The sequence below is a fragment of the Sus scrofa genome, chromosome 1 (genome assembly GCF_054392235.1).
Source record: "Sus scrofa isolate SSC_HxYL_T2T_F1_AM1 chromosome 1, Sscrofa_HxYL_maternal_Yorkshire_Landrace_v2.0, whole genome shotgun sequence".
Lineage (NCBI taxonomy): Eukaryota > Metazoa > Chordata > Mammalia > Artiodactyla > Suidae > Sus > Sus scrofa.
Genome location: NC_139383.1, coordinates 74,452,519 through 74,466,830, shown reverse-complemented (window position 1 = coordinate 74,466,830; position 14,312 = coordinate 74,452,519). Strand labels below are relative to the sequence as shown.

The 14,312-nt window shown below is 42.6% G+C and overlaps 1 protein-coding gene across 6 annotated transcripts in view; it reads right to left on the bottom strand.

Annotated features, from left to right (window-relative positions):
• Positions 1-11,734: 11,734 nt before the first annotated feature.
• NR2E1 (nuclear receptor subfamily 2 group E member 1) overlaps positions 11,735-14,312 on the bottom strand; it is a 111,556-nt gene continuing 108,978 nt past the window's right edge. For all 6 annotated transcript variants that reach the window (XM_084962576.1, XM_084962570.1, XM_084962590.1 and 3 more), the window contains one exon: positions 11,735-13,217. In XM_084962576.1, the coding sequence (XP_084818702.1) occupies positions 13,055-13,217 (163 nt within the window). In that variant the 3' untranslated portion in view covers positions 11,735-13,054. The remainder of the gene's footprint in view (positions 13,218-14,312) is intronic.

Genomic DNA, 14,312 nt, shown 5'->3' with positions numbered 1-14,312 from the left:
TTATTTTATTTCTTATTTTATTTTTTTGTCTTTTGTCTTTTTGTTGTTGTTATTGTTGCTATCTCTTGGTTCTTGGGCCGCTCCCACGGCATATGGAGGTTCCCAGGCTAGGGGTTGAATCGGAGCTGTAGCCACCGGCCTACGCCAGAGCCACAGCAACGCGGGATCCAAGCCACACCTGCAACCTACACCACAGCTCACGGCAACGCCGGATCGTTAACCCACTGAGCAAGGGCAGGGACCGAACCCGCAACCTCATGGTTCCTAGTCGGATTTGTTAACCACTGCGCCACGACGGGAACTCCAAGTTTGACAGTTTTTAAATGCCTTTTATCAGTCACCTTGAGGCCAAAGATGGTGATATTTTATAATACCTGAGTTCTTGGTGTCTGAATTTGTGTGTGTGTGAAATTTTGCATTTTTTCCATTTGGAACGTGGGAGCAAACCATAGTAGTAGTACGAGCAGAACTTAAAATTGTCACCAACTTAAAAATGCAAATAGTGTGTATCATGTTTATTGTTGCAGATCTTTTTTTTTTTTTTTTTTTTTTTTTGTCTTTTTGCCTTTTCTAGGGCTGCCCCCATGGCATATGGAGATTCCCAGGCTAGGGGTTCAATTTGAGCCATAGCCACCGGCCTACGCCAGAGCCACAACAACGCGGGATCTGAGCCGCATCTGCAACCTACACCACAGCTCACGGCAACGCCGGATCCTTAACCCACTGAGCAAGGCCAGGGACCGAACCCGCAACCTCATGGTTCCTAGTCGGATTTGTTAACCACTGCGCCACGACGGGAACTCCAAGTTTGACAGTTTTTAAATGCCTTTTATCAGTCACCTTGAGGCCAAAGATGGTGATATTTTATAATACCTGAGTTCTTGGTGTCTGAATTTGTGTGTGTGTGAAATTTTGCATTTTTTCCATTTGGAACGGGGGAGCAAACCATAGTAGTAGTACGAGCAGAACTTAAAATTGTCACCAACTTAAAAATGCAAATAGTGTGTATCATGTTTATTGTTGCAGATCTTTTTTTTTTTTTTTTTTTTTGTCTTTTTGCCTTTTCTAGGGCTGCCCCCATGGCATATGGAGATTCCCAGGCTAGGGGTTCAATTTGAGCCATAGCCACCAGCCTACGCCAGAGCCACAACAACGCGGGATCTGAGCCGCATCTGCAACCTACACCACAGCTCACGGCAACGCCGGATCCTTAACCCACTGAGCAAGGCCAGGGATTGAACCCACAGTCTCATGGTTCCTAGTCAAGATTCGTTAACCACTGCGCCACGACAGGAACTCCTATTGTTGCAGATCTTGAAATACTTCATTGCTTGAAAATTACTATATTCATTAGACCTGCCCCCAAGATCTTGTTTAATGCGTTAAAGGCACAAATATTTTACAAGTTAAAAAAAAAAAAGTTGAATAAATGTATTTCAACAAATTGGTTTCTTTTTTATTCCTGTATGTTTTATGCTTTTATAAACATCTGAGTAGGGATCTTTGGCACAAAAAGGGACAAGAAACCCCAGTGTAAAAATCTTGGAACTTTCCCATTCCAGAATGTGATTTGGAAGTGCCTGAGTCTGCACGGTGTGGGGCAGGTTCGCTCATTGTTGGTGTTTTAGTGTGCATGCATGACAGGAGGCTGGGACATTACCAACCCACCATCGATTGAGGGCTTAGGTTTCAGCCTGGGCTTTTTCACATCTATTACCTCATTTAATTCTCAAAACAGCTCTGTTAGATGGGTATCATCCCCATTTGACCAGCTGAGACAGACTGTAAGCAATTTGTCCAAGGTCACAGAGCCAGTAAAAAGTGAAAGTGGGATACAAACCCAGGTCTCTCTGATTCTAAAGCCCATGTGTGTGAGCTGCTGTCTCCCACATGGATTCCACAGACTGCTGGCAGTCAAGCCAGGGCTCAGACCCGAAAATCCACCCTGACAGCAGGGACTCCCAGCCTCCTGGGCATCATTGCCCCTTGTGCTCTCACGGTTGCCTTGCTGCCAGTGTTGTTATCAAAGAGTCCAATGCAAGCAGACACTCATTATCTTGATCTAAAAGAAAGCTAAACATTTAAGAAAGTTTGATTATAAAACTGGAATGGCCATCTCTGCTTGGCACATGTAAACACTGCAGCTTTGTCATTACTTAGCCTTCTCGGTACATTTCCTCCCCTTTCTAGCTAGATTATACGTTAATCCAGTTGTTTTCATGTTCACTAAATCCAAACCATGTTTAACCGGTTTATTCATTGAAGAGTCTCTGAGGTGAAGAAAGTTTTGTCCTTTCAACTGCACCGAGGATTTGCTGCCTTCTTCGGCAAAGGGATTTTCCTGGACCTGTAATCTGAACACTTTGACCTGCGGGGTTTTTTCCCCCACTATGAACAAATGTGTAAGGCTTGACCCTTTGTGTGCTGTGGAGCAGAGACAATGGCCTTCTGTGAATGTCTTCTCCTGAGGACAGTACTGACTAAAGTTAGGAATGCTAATCATTTGCTATCACTTCTTTACAGCCTTGCTGCTCCTGGCCACTGCAGCCACCCCACTTGCCTTGGCAGGGTGTTTCAGAATGGACCCAGTGTTCTGTTGGCAGCATTCTAGAGAGGTCTGTTCGTGACTATTTTGGGAGATGACAGTCTGACTTAAACTGAAGTGAACTGGTCTCTCATACAACAGTCTGTGTTGGTGAAATGACAGGTTCTCACACACAGTGTCTGGCAGGAGGATAAATTGGCACACCCTCCATGGAAGGCAATTTGGCAATAACTATCAACTATACGCCCAGGAATTCCACTTCCAGGAATTTATCTCACAGACATACTTTCTGCTTTGAGAAATGATACTTATGCAATATAGATATTTTTTCTGATTATTAATTGAGTATCTCTGAAAGATTATATAAGAAACAAGTAACATCGGTTGCCTGGTTGGAGGAACTGGGTGCCCCAAAGGTAGAGGTGAGAGGCAAACATTTTATGGTATGTGTACTCTTAAAAAAAAAACCCCACAAACTTTAGATTTACAGAAAAGTTATAAAGACGATACAAAGAGTTCCTCCATACCCCCTTATCCAGTTTCTCTTCATCTTTTTTTATTTTTGTCTTTTGTCTTTTTAGGGCCGCACCCACAGCATATGGAGGTTCCCAGGCTAGGGGTCTAGTCAGAGCTACTACAGCTGCCAGCCTACACCACAGCCACAGCAACGCCAGATCTGAGCCACATCTGCGACCTACGCCACAGCTCACGGCAATGCCAGATCCTTAACCCACTCAGCAAGGCCAGGGATTGAACCCACAACCTCATGGTTCCTAGTCGGATTTGTTTCTGCTGCTCCACGACGGGAACTCCTTCCTTCATGTTATATGACCATAGTGTTTTTATCAAAACTGATAAATGAGCCTTGGTTCACTACTTTTAACTAAAATCCAAATTGACTTTCACCAGCTTTTCTACTAGTATCTCTTTCTGTCCAGGATCCTATCCAATACCTCATTGCTTTCAGTCCTCATGTTTCCTTAGTGGCCTCTGTTCCGTGACATCTATACATACCCTTTGGAAATTTTTGAATTTTATATCATGTGACTGTTAACTACTCCAAAATAAGTAAATTTTTAAAAATGAACTAGACATAGACTCACAGGACACTAGAACTATAAGGAATCTTAGAAGCAATTCAATCCAAGCCTCTCAATTTTCAGACACAGGAAGGGCCTTGTCCAAGGGCCTCCCAAACAGCAGGCCTGGAACCCAGACTATAAACCAAGAGGTGTGGCTGGGGACTAGTAAAAAGAGGATAAGCCTCAGAGTCATACAGACTTGGGTTCAAATCCCAGCTGTGTGTCCTTGGGCCAGCAGGTGCTCTTTTTTTGGTCTGGATTCTTTTGTTCATTATAATGGTTTTTTTTGTTTGTTTGTTTTTTTAGGGCTGCACTTGCAGCATATGGAGGTTTCCAGGCTAGGGGTCGAATCAGAGCTGGAGCCCCCGGCCTACACCACAGCCACAGCAACGCCAGATCCGAGCTGCATCTGCGACCTACACCACAGCTGTCGGCAACGCTGGATCCTTAACCCATTGAGTGAAGCCAGGGATGGAATCAGCAACCTCATCGTTCCTAGTTGGATTTGTTTCCTCTGCATCATGGCAGGAACTCCTATAATGTTTTACGATTCAACCATGTCATGCATGTGTCAGTAATTTGCTTAAAAGATCAAGACAAAAGTTTTTTAAGGGAGCAGTCGTGATTTCTAAGAATTTGTTGAGAAAAGAAAATGTGTTTTCTATCTTTGATCTTCAGTTCTTAGGCAGAAATGTGACACCACTGGCCAGACTCTTTTCTCTTTCTGGCAACACTCAAGGGCATTGAGTTCTGAGGCCCCATCACTGCTGAGGGGGCAGCGCTGGGAAGGAGCACTTGGGAAATGAGTGAGAAGAAAAGCTCCTGATATAGGCACTAACTCACGAGACACATTCTGTATTGAGAAGCAGGGGATTGGTCTTTTATGTGGACTGCAAAATTCAATTGTAGAAGCTGGGTTGGAGAGCCTGAGTTCTGGGTTCAGAGCAGCTCTGTGACCTTGGAGATGTCACTCATCTGCCTGGGCATCCAATGTAAAGGGATGATAGGGGGCAATCCATCTTTAAGTTCTCCCTTATTTCTCACTGTTGTTTTGCTTCATGCTCATTCCTCTCAGAGATGCTCTCTCTAGCTTCCATCTAACCCTAATTTCTAAGCTATCATGAAGGTAGTGTTCTATAACAAACTGTTACCATTTTCTTTCTTTAGGAGTATCTGAGTTTCCTTGCAGGCGAAATGAAATTTTTTTTAAGGGCTACACCCATGGCATATGGAAGTCCCCAGGCTAGGGGTCAAATCGCAGCTATAGCTGCCGGCCTATACCACAGCCATAGCAACATGGGATCCAAGCCACATCTTGCAGCAATGCCAGGTCCTTAACCCACTGAGCAAGACCAGTGATCAAACCTGTATCCTCATGGATACTAGTTAGGTTCTTAACCTGCTAAACCACAACGAGAACTCCCTGATTTTTTTTTAATAAAGTGCTTTGGGACAGTGCAGTATAAATGGGATCCATGAACATATGTCAGATATTGGGTTATGCTGAAGAGCTGGATGGAAAACACAGGAGTCTGTAATTTCTAAAAGGATTCTAGGTGAACATAGAATTTTATTGAGTGTTCTAAAGGAAGCTTCTAAGCCCCTCATTACTTTTGTCATGATCTTTGTCAAATAGATTAATAGATAATAGGTCCTATTATCACCTCAGCACACCCAATCACACATACTCTGCCATGTAGTGTGGACCACTTGACAGGAGCTGTAGCCTCTAATTCAAGAAATACAGCCAACATGCAACAACATTAGAGCCAAAGTCACCCTCTCCTTCCCTCCAATCTCCTGGCTTTCCTCATTCATCAAACCCAATCAAAAACTCCAAGGAATCTCAAAAAAAAAAAAAAAAAAAAAAAAAAAAAAAAAAAAAAAAAGAGTTCCTGTCATGGCACAGAGGAAACAAATCCGACTAAGAACCATGAGGTTGCGGGTTTGATCCCTGGCCTTGCTCAGTGGGTTAAGGATCCGGTGTTGCCGTGAGCTGTGGTGTAGGTTGCAGACACAGCTCAGATCCCACGTTGCTGTGGCTCTGGTGTAGGCTGGCAGCTACAGCTCCGATTAGACCCCTAGCCTGGGAACCTCCATATGCCCCAGATGCGGCCCTCAACAAGACAAAAAACAAAAACAAAAAATTTCAAGGAATCTATTGATAATATCCACAAAGCTCAGGCTCTAGCAGACAGAGCTTAACTCTACCAGTGGGTATTTGCATTTTAAAAGAGAAATTTATTAATTCAAATGAACCTCTCACTGACAAAATGCTGGAGTAGAGTATGTGGAATTCTTCCTATCTGGATTTTAGGTGGAGAGGAAAGAGCTAGGATGATCCTAGAAAATAATTTAAAGTGGCCAGACTTTGTGTTTCAGGCTTGCTGACCTCCTAGATGCCACGGGGACAGCCAGTGTCTGGGAAGTAGCTCCAGGAGACTCTCTGAGGAGACCTTAAATCCAGTCTTGTACCTGATCTTAGTTATAACTAGAAGAACTCAAGATGAAAGCAATTTCTCATAGTGTCTCCGTGGTGGAGCTGTGACCAAATCAGCATTCCTGGTCCTGTAAAGAAATCAGACAAAGCTTCGAAGCCATATACCCCATCCTTGACTTCTACTTCTTGTGCAGAAATGTGACACCACTTTCAGACTTCCCTTCCTGGGAATACTCAAGTGCATTGAGTGCTGGGGCCCCAGTAGTGCTGAGGGGGCAGCCCTGGGAAAGAGCACTGGAAGATGAGTGAGAAGCACTGCTGGCAAGAACTGGCTTCCTCCCTTTGATATTTCAGGTAGATGACCTGGGAGCTTGCTGGTCCCTGTGCGAGCCAGTCACAAAGAGCTGAGGGAGTCAGATCAAGGGGACACAGCCCCTCCCTGCATGCCTGCTCTCCCCTCCTCCAACCTCCTCACAGTCCCTGGATGCTCTGCTCTGAATCACAGGCTGCTGCCAATTACAAAAGCACTCTTAACTCTGTTTCGCAGCCCCTTGATTGATAGCACTGGTGAGTGAAATTATAAGCCTTAATGATCACGTTAATTTCTGGGGAAAGGGAAGCGGTCAGAAGAGGTTCTCAATCATAAGCGCTACAATCAGCTGGGTGAGTTCAATGACAGGCCAGAACAGGGAAAGGGGGAAAAGAATTAACTTTTTTAAAGGTCACCAGTGAGCAGGGGGCAGCAACCAGGCGTGAGGGACAAAGGACACAGATGACCCTGGAGCCTGAACAGGAACTCCCGTCCCAGGGCTCCTGACCATGTCAGTGCCTCTCAGTCTTAGCCACACACTGGAATCATTGAGGAGCTTTCAAATACTGATGCCTGGGCCCTGCCTCAGAGATTCTGGGGTAATTGCTCTGGTGTGGATGCAGTGTGGGCACTGAGCATTTCAAAAGCTCCCCAAGTAATTATACAGGCAGCCAAGATTGAGGACTTGTGCTAAATAAAAGGATTTGGGCAGGAAAGGGGGCACAGAGTCAGTGTTGAGCACATCTGGAAATCTGATTGATCTGATTGGTTCTTGCCACCCCAGAGAATTTCTCCTGGTGGTCTCCTGGCCTCCAACTAAAGATAATGATGAGAGTAATGGCAACAGGAGAAGGGAAATTAGGCAATACTGAGCCTAGTTCTCCTTTGCACAGATGAAAACAGGTGCAGAGAGGTTAACTGACTTGCTTGAAATCACCTTAGTCATAACTAGAACCCCAACCACTTCACTGGGCCAGCACTCCTTCCTCTAGGCTCATGGCTGGGTGAGTACAAAGAAGATGGCCTGGATGCCACACTTGGTGGGACAGAAACTGGGAGCTCTTCTCCAGCTTTCACGCTAGAAGAGCCCAGGCTCCACTGTCACTTGCTCAGTGTCCTAGGACATAACAATTGTTGGACATTAGAGATACTAGGGCCACTGAGAGAATAAAGCCACCTGGCTTCCTGAAGATCAAACCTATGACCTTTTCATAGCCTCCTCAGTTTCTCAGCAGAACATTGCAACATTTTGCTATGTCATAAAGATGCCCCAGCTATGTGGCAATATCCTGGTTTCTTCATCAGAGAGACTGACCTCAGCACACTCCTGAAAGGCCCAGCTCAGTGATGGTTGAAAGACAACCCGCCTTAATGGCCTATAAGCAGGGCAGCAATATTCAGAAAAAAAAAAAAAAAAAAAAAAACACTTCATGTTCCAAAATGAGCTTCAAAAATCTAAAAACATGATTTAAAATACAGACAAGATTAATAAAAAATAAGCCATAGATCATTTGTGGTAAAAGTATTGAAGCAATTCAGTTAAAGAGAGTTATGATTCTCCAGTTTCCATAAGCAATTATAAAAAATGTTACTGTAAAATGAGTGGCTTGAAATTCTTTGAGCAGCTTCTTAGCACCAGAAAGTGTCTGCCAAGCTCCTATACCTTCATTTATCTGCTGTCTCTCAACCTTCATTGTGACACAGGTACTCTCAAAAGTTCACAGATGTGGTCTAGACTGAAAAATTTAGGGAGCTCTAACCACAGATGCAAAGTGAGACCTACTTCACCAGGCCAGTAAGCATTGTACAGAGGCATATTCATAATTGAAATATATGTATTCTCTGTATTTTTCTAACAGCTTCTGAAGTGTTCATCAAGCCTGTGTCTGATTAAGCACTTTTAAATTCTGAGCAATGAAATGGGCTCTCTCACATCCTCTTGGCAGGAGTGCAAATTGATACAACCCTTTTGGAGAGCCATGTGGTTATATGTATCAAAATCTAAAATGCACACAATCTTTGACCCAGAAATGCCACTTATAATAATAATTTATCCTACAGAAATACCCCCCAGGTCCACAGAAGTGTACATTGGACAGTTCTTTGTAGTTTAATTTATTACGGTGAAAAACTGCAAGCAACCCAAGTCTACCAATAAAGAAATCATTGGGTAAACTGTAGTCTATCCATATATTGGAATACTAGGCAGATGGTAAAACGAATGAGGTAGAGCCATATGCATCACCAGGAGACACACACACACACACACACACACACACACACACAAAACTTGCAGGAAAGTAGAGGGTTTCCTTTTTTTCTCTTTGTCTACCTTGTTTGATTTCCCCCCAGTTTTATTGAGAAATAATTAACATACGTCACTGTATAAGTTTAAGCTGCACAGCGTGATGGTTTGATCTACATACATTGTGAAATAACTACCACAGTGGGTTTAGTTAATATCTATCATCTCATACAGATACAATAAAAACAAAAAAGCAATTTTAAATTTATAAATATTATGAGATAAAGATTTAGTACCTCCACCTCTTCTTTCTTATCCTCTCCTCAGAAATTCACCATACTTTTGGGTGTACCAATAGTTAATGTTTGCATTACTACAGCAATATAAATGTTGTTCACTGCAGAACCTATTATGTGATTATATGTCTTTTCTTTTTTTTATTATGTCTTTTTATGGCCACATCTGCAGCATATGGAAGTTCCTAGACTAGGGGTTAAATCAGAGCTACAGCTGCCAGCCTACACCACAGCCAGCCACAAAAATGCCAGATCCAAGCCACCTCTAAGACCTACACAACAGCTCCTTAACCCACTGAGTGAGGCCAGGATCGAACCCCTATCCTCATGGATACTAGCTGGGTTCTTAGCCCATTGAGCCACAACGGGAACTCCCCTTTCTCTTTTTTCTTTAAATTGAGGTATAATTGATCTATAACACTGTGTTAGTTCTGGGTGCACAACATAGTGATTTGATATTTCTATGTATTACAACATGATCACCACAGAGTGTTTTCCATTTTTACCTAAATAATTAAGGACAGCAACCACAGTGCAAATCTCTGGCCAATGCGTTCAGCTCTTGGGCTCCTAAATTGGACCGAAACCTTGAACTGTAAGTGAAATAATTTGGGAATCTCATTCAGTTTCTAAATTTATCCTCTGTTCTTTCTCTTCTCTAGCATCAGTGAACAACTAAAGGCAATTTGAACACAAATGTGAGACTCCGTACCTAATTGTCATAGTACATAAATACTACTTTTGGAAAGTATCTCCCAGATAAAAAAAAAAAATTGTCAAAGGAGAAGCACTGAAGACTGGTTTTTGACTGGGTTCATCTTCTCTTGTTTGTTTGTATATTCAAATTGCATATACTGAAGTTGCATATCTGGAATTTGTATATTCAAAGGCTACCATGGCACTTTCCCACAACACCAGCTATAGAGAATGGCCTGCCTTAAAATCCAAGCAGGCGGTGAAACAAAGTATCCAGACTGCCTACAGCAGAAATCCCCAAATCCCAGAAGAGACTGCTATTTGGTTTTTAATTCTGGGCTTTTTCAAATGCTGAAAGTCAAGAGAATTTTTTGTTTGTTTTGTTTGTTTTTTTAAACTATAGTTGATTTATGAAAGCCAGGTTTGATTCTTCTTTGTAATGGCAGAGATGCCCCAAACAAAAGCACTCCAGTGGGAATCAGTATTCTGTGGCATGTCACAGGAAATTTACTTCAACTTTATCAAAACTGTTTAAAATAGATTAAAGTAAATTATGACTGTGATAGCTATAGCTTTTATTATAGGTCAGTGATCCTCCCTCCTCCTCCTCCTCCATGAGAGGGGTATAATCTTTGCCTCCGTGAGGTTGGGTTTGGCCATATGTCTGGCTTTGGCTCATGGAAAGCAACACATGCGGCAACAGAGCAGCAACTTTAAATATGTTTGCATGGTTCGGCTCAGCCCCTTGCACTCCTGCACTCTGCCACTGAAAGAAGTTGCTTTAGGGAAGGTGCTAGTCCAGAATGAGGAAGCGTGGGAGCCCACTTGAACCCAAACTGCAGCCAGGAGCCCAGCCCAGATGAGCTTCTGGGGATGAGCAGTCCTGTGAGCAAGAAATTCGAATTTGTTGTTGGAAGTCTTTGGGGTTATACCTCAGCATTATTGAAGTAAAACTTGACTAATAAATGGGTGAACAGGCTAGTATCCATTTCCCATCTTTACCAAATCTTGTCATTGATCTTATATTTGCTTCCAATTCTCTTTTATTTTACAAAATATACCATTTCGGAAACATCTGAAGGAGGATCCTCTTGGTATCCTTCATCAATTCCATCCATTCCCAGGTAATGACACCGCACAGTTAGTGTTTATGTTACTCACACCTGTTTTAAATATATGCTATACATTTGTATATCTATAAACATGATCAGGTATTCTGCAGGCTGCAAAACTTCATATAAATATCAAGCTGTATATATCTTCTGGGATTCACTTCCCACCACCCCAACACTGCATTCCAGATTTATCCATGTTCACACATCAGTTCTAGTCCATTCACTTTAACTACTGTAATGCTGTCTGTATTTATCTCAATGTATTTATTCTTTGCTGGTGGACATTTTAGTTGTTAAATATGAACAGTGTTGCAAGGAATATTCTTTTACACATTTTTGAGTGCCTTGCTTTCCTTTAAGACCAACTTCTCAGTGGAATCAGTAGATCTGGAGCGGTTGACTGAACTTTCACACATGCTATCTACAAGGTCAATTTAGTCAAGAGTTGCTAGTGCCTCTGCTCCAGATGCTTACTGGAGCTGCTTGCACAGGAGAAGCCCACAGTGCCCATGGTCTTGTGCTCCTCTAATTTCCACCACTGGCCTCTGGCTGTGGGACCAGGGGCCTGAGATTTGCTGGGAATATCTCAATACACTTTCTACTGCTCCTTCATCTTACTCACCAATACAGTTCTTCACACTTTATCTTTTTGATCATTAAATAATTTCAAGTTCCTGGTCAGGCCTGAAATGTTGGCAGGAGAGTTAGAAACAGAAGAGTGAGTGAATGAAGACTGTTAATCGGCCTTTTTCTTCCTCACACAGCAATTTTTCTAACAGATGCAATTACATTTGAGAGCAGCAGAGAATGGAATCTTATGTTTTATTTCTTTATTCATCATTTAACAAATGGGATTCACTGTAAAAAGGAAATTGCCTTTGTGGTTCAGTTCTTCAGGCTGCAGTGCTCTGAGCTTCGGTTTTTATACCAGCTGCTGCCTCCACCTTGTATCTGGTGAAGGAGAACCCAGCCAGGGAGGGAGGCTAAGAAATCAGGCAGAGTTCATTTAAATTCAATATATTTTTTTATTCTTTGTAAATACAATGAGTACATCCTTTTAACTTCACAAATCAGTTAATTCACTTTGTACAAGGAAAATTTTACTCATCCTATGATAGTCCAAGTGCTGAACATTTTTCTCAGTGCTAGTACCTAATAGATCAAAATGTGAAAAGTACAGCAGCTATTTTAAAATGTTTGTTTCTACATTTCCATAAGTAGAGATTCATACCAAAGGAGCAGCTTATAGTGTAGGACGAAGTGTGTGTATACGTGTGTGTGCGTGTGTGTACACATGCATTTACGCACGTGCACGTGTAGGCATTCAAAGCTTTACTAGAAACCGGTTTTCTGAAAGGCATTGAAGAGCCTCAGGCTGTTAGCAATGGATCAAGAAGCCTTTAGCGTTCATCTCCTTTAAGTCCCCTCTGGCCTCATGTCTGGTGTGATTTGCTGAAACTTGAGTTTAGACCCCCAACGCCTTTGGTTTCAGCACTATGTTAATGGGACAGCAGTCTGCCTCACTCGACTATTCACCTCCACTTTATTTGGTTTTGCTGTTTTTATTCGTCCTCCCTTGACTTCTGTTCTTTTAGTAAAGCTCTTCTATTTTTGAGATGTTATCCAACCTGAGGTCCTGGTGAAAATCTCATTTCGTCCGCCAATTCCTTTGACAAGGTTGCCTGGCCTATGGTATTAAAAAGAAGGAGGAGGAGGGAGGAAAGAAAGAGAAAGGAAAAAGAGAAAAAGCAACTCTCATAGCATAAGCTACCTTTCACTTATTAACTCAGTTTGAAGGCCACTTTATGATGTAGTACAATAGATGGGAAACTTTTGATAAAATTTTTGATTTAAAACCTAACCATTATTTTAAAAATAAATTCCCCAACATAAGATAGTTCTGAAGGTTGTTGTATGATGTTATACACAGAGCTATATTTGGTTACCCAACTTTATATGGTAAAAGGGAAAAGAAAGTTCTATTTGTATTTCAGCTCTTGATAATTCAGCCTGATCTTCCAGGTCAGAGGCAGAATGGCAAGGCCTGTGGCAACCCCAAATTCGGCCCCCTCCCAGGGCATGGCAGCAGTGAGTCCTCTGCTCAGGCGGTCCGCTTACGTCCCCTTTCCTTCCAGGCTGCACTACCCTGGGTGAGGAGGCAGGTCAAAGCTACTGGAATTGTTTTGTGTCACTTGACATTTTCTCCTGAAGGCTACGCATTCCCAGGTTTATGCTCCCTGAAGGGTTTGTTAGTTGAGGCTTATTCTCCATGGGTAGAAGTTCATCAGTTACTGCCCCATCCTGAAAAGTAGGGACTTGAAGAGCTTAGATATCACTGGATTTGTACATATCTGAAAGCAGTCTTGTAATTGGGACGTTGCCGATGGTTTTTTTGAAAAACACTTCCTCTATGGTTGATGGACTAATAGAACGTAAAGCTGGCAAAAGTAACAGGAGTTTTCCAAAGCGACAGGGTTGAGTGGGGTATCTGGAATGGGAGAAGCCATGAAAGCAAGGTAAGATCCATTACTAACAGGCTTAATATCTCATCCTTGAACACACACCATCTTCAGCATCATTTCCTGATTGGGCCTCTTTAATAACATGTTATCCCTGCAACAGAATCCTAGCCAGGCACGACTATCCCTGTTTAACCCAGGAATAATCGAGGCAAGGAGACATAATGATGCAGACAGAGCACATGGTGATGGTCTCTATGTTAGTAAAGGGGTTGCATTTTGATTGGAGAAAAAATAATTTTAAGAAACACGGTACTAAGATCAGGTCAAATAATGAACTTGAGGTTCCCAGCGTAGAAACCAGCCAATGGTACTGATGATAAAACTAGCGACAACATTCACATTCTGATTCTCAAGTCTCCTTCAGCAGGCTATTTCCCTCAAATAAAATGGATTCCTTTTCTAAGCAATTCTTCAAATTATTATTCAGGCACTATACTTAGTCACTCTCAGGAATAATTCCATCCTTATTACACTGCAAATTAAAGACTAAGTTCTGTTGGGTGGCTGTGCCAACCCAACTTTCACGTCAATGAAATTGGCATATAATTAAAGATGTGAGAAATTGCTGAACAATTTCCTCTCATGATGTCCAACATATATCTGTGCTCAAATGTGCAAGTTCAATTTTCTGCTGCCTTTAGATGCCTATAAGCCACCTCCTGATTGCAACCCCGATGCTTCCTCAATCAATATAACGGAATCAGGTATCAATATAATCACCAGGAGGGCTCCCTCCAATGACAAAAACTACCCCAAAGAGTGAGCTTTGGGGACACTTACCTGTGACTCAGCCAGGTTCAACCCATGGCCACAGGTGCTAGAAACTGACAGATATCAAAATCCCTACAGGGAAGTTAGGTAGCTTGACACTGAGTTTAACCCCACCCTACAAGTAGAGTCCAGGGGAGCAGTTGTCATGTTTATCTCTTAGCTTTGGGCACAAAAGAGTCCCTCTTTTCGGCCTGATACTAGGCTAATAATTCATTCTGGGCCTCTGAGGACCTCATTGGGCTCTTTCACTGCCAAGCCTCATGACCACCCTCAGACAGGGATGACCAGAC